At 55.0% G+C, this 2,212-nt stretch overlaps 1 protein-coding gene across 5 annotated transcripts in view; it reads left to right on the top strand.

Moving 5' to 3' along the window:
- DGKZ (diacylglycerol kinase zeta) overlaps window positions 1-2,212 on the top strand; it is a 55,205-nt gene that overhangs the window by 5,356 nt on the left and 47,637 nt on the right. The window contains exon 1 of one of the 5 annotated variants that reach the window (XM_017741889.1): window positions 1,661-1,991. The exons of 3 other annotated variants lie outside the window; for them this stretch is intronic. In XM_017741889.1, coding sequence (XP_017597378.1) covers window positions 1,921-1,991 — 71 coding nt within the window. In that variant the 5' untranslated portion in view covers window positions 1,661-1,920. Of the gene's footprint in view, window positions 1-1,660; window positions 1,992-2,212 lie in introns of those variants that run through there. One more of the 5 variants, XM_017741891.1, reaches the window with a different exon arrangement.

Below are 2,212 nucleotides of genomic sequence, written 5' to 3'. Positions count from 1 at the left end.
TAATCCTTTCAGTATCAGGGTGCTGCACAAACTAGCATGAAGACAAGGGTGCCAATTCACAGTAACATCCAGCACAGTGACCCCCATCCCTCTCCTGTGCTGCATACAGAGAAGCCTGTGCCAGCAGGGTCTGTCTCCTCTGGCCTCCTGACCAAGAGCACCCAAGACTGGGAATTCTAGGGGTTGCTCTATTACCGCAGGCCTGGCTCCAACGGTATCTCCCCGTGCCCCCCAGCCATAGGGAGGAGCAGGAGAGAAGATCCAGCAGGCAGGAATTGTGCAGCAAGATTTATTCATTTAATTATTTTACAAACTCTTTTATAGACTTTTTTCTTCATAGTCTAATTGGACAAAGGACCAGCCACCCCTTAGGGGTGATTGGCTAAAATCCTAAAACATCCATTGTCAAAATATTTTTCTACTATACCATAAACAAGACTTTTCAAGGTTGCAGGTGGCTTGGTTGTTTACATTCCCTGCTACCTCTTCTGCGTGAGAGAAAAGTCTCTCACGGACTTAGAAACTAGCGAGAAAATCCTTGCTAGCAGCATTTTTGTATCTACATTGCTCCACAGTTTTGCACCAAGCCCAAGGGACAGAACCGTGAAAGGATACACGGACACAGCACACAGAGGATGGTGAAGGTCCCGGGGGTGTGTTACTTTTCCAACAGCCTCACCAAGCCCTGGTGCTCCTGATGCTCCTGGGTAAGGGGACTAGACATCAACACCACGAGACAGAGAAAGAAACATGAAAGGGAAATGTCTGCAGGCAGGGAGAAAATGCAACTAACCCATCATGGCATGCAAAGCAGCAGGGATGACGAACCCTTTCCACAATAACAAAACTCTCCCTTCCCTGATCTGTGAGCTGGAGTCAGGCATCCAGGACCTGCCTTTTCCTCTCTCTGCACAGTAATTAGTGCAGTGGGTTGTGTTCAGCTTCAGAGCTTGCCCGGTGAGATCAAGGTCTGTCAATGATTTTTTTTTTTTTTTTTTGCTTTTGATGATGGAGTTTAAAGCAAGACCATGTGCCCCTTTAGAAATGCCATTTGTGCAGGCTGCCAGAACCAGCTTTGCTTGCTTGCCTTTCTCTGGCCCACAGAAGCTGTCCACAGACCCTCTTGGTGATCTGAAGCTCTCCTGGAGCCAGAGCACACCAAGCAGCATCCGGTTGTGAAGAGCTGGGGTTTTTGGAGGTGGGGACAGGCCAGGCTTGCAGGCTTAGGCTGTGTCGCCCCAGACTAGGAGATGGATGACGAATGTCAGGCTGTTTCTTCACTCTTTGGAGGCCTCCTAGATGGTTCTACTTTTCACACTGCCCATTCCTGGTTTATCAAGGCATTTTTTCAACGAATTCCAGTGCAGAGTGAGCAGATGCTGGATGTTGTTTTCAGACCCACCACACAGGGAGGATGCATCCACCCAGGGGTTGTGAGTGCTGTGGTGCCCTGCAGGGTAAGGAAGTGCATGACACAGGGCAGGTGGCAGGAGGACAAACCCACTGCCATGGCACAGTGCACATGGCAGTGCTGAGACAGCTTTGGGCGAAGGGGCTGTCTCAAGTCTGGGGGCATTCAAAGAACCACCCAGCAAGGGAGGTGCGGCTCCTCAGCGCGCAGCCCAGCGTGCCAGGACGTGCTCCCGCTTGCTGAGGGTGCGCACGAGGCTTCGCTGGAGCAGACCCGGCTGAGGCCGTGGGAAGAAGGCCGCAAAGCCGGCTGTGATGACAGCCGCCCTCACACTTCCAGGAAGTGCAGACAGAGGAACCAGGTGGAGGGTGCAAACAAAGCCGGGGCCCCGGCCGGGCGGCCGGGCGGCGGAGCACTGCCAGGGACCTGCCCTCGGGATGACTCCGGAAAGCGGCCGCCGGGGGAGGAAGAGCGAGAGTGAACCCCGGGCTGGCTGAGCGCATCAGCTCATGCTGCGGCAGATGTGGCGGCATCGCTCCTGGGACGTTCCCCAGAGCCCTCCGGGGGACGTAGATATAAGGTATCCACCGAGCTGGGCTCTGCCGCCTTCCTCGTACTGTTGGGGGGCTAAGGTACTGTGGCGGGTGCTGACAGCCCGTGCTTTGTGGGCTGGGGGAAGGCTTCCCGTGCTCGCCCAACGCCTCGCCAGCAATCCCCTCCTCTTCTCTTAGTGCCTGGGCTTGCGCAGCACAACCTCCCAGCCAGGATGTCACAGGGCCGCCCGGGGGCTTTCGCCGCCCA

Source organism: Corvus brachyrhynchos, unplaced genomic scaffold, assembly GCF_000691975.1.
Source record: "Corvus brachyrhynchos isolate BGI_N302 unplaced genomic scaffold, ASM69197v1 scaffold115, whole genome shotgun sequence".
In the NCBI taxonomy this organism is placed as follows: domain Eukaryota; kingdom Metazoa; phylum Chordata; class Aves; order Passeriformes; family Corvidae; genus Corvus; species Corvus brachyrhynchos.
The sequence above is the reverse complement of the archived record's forward strand: the minus strand, read 5'-3'. Positions and strand labels throughout refer to the sequence as shown.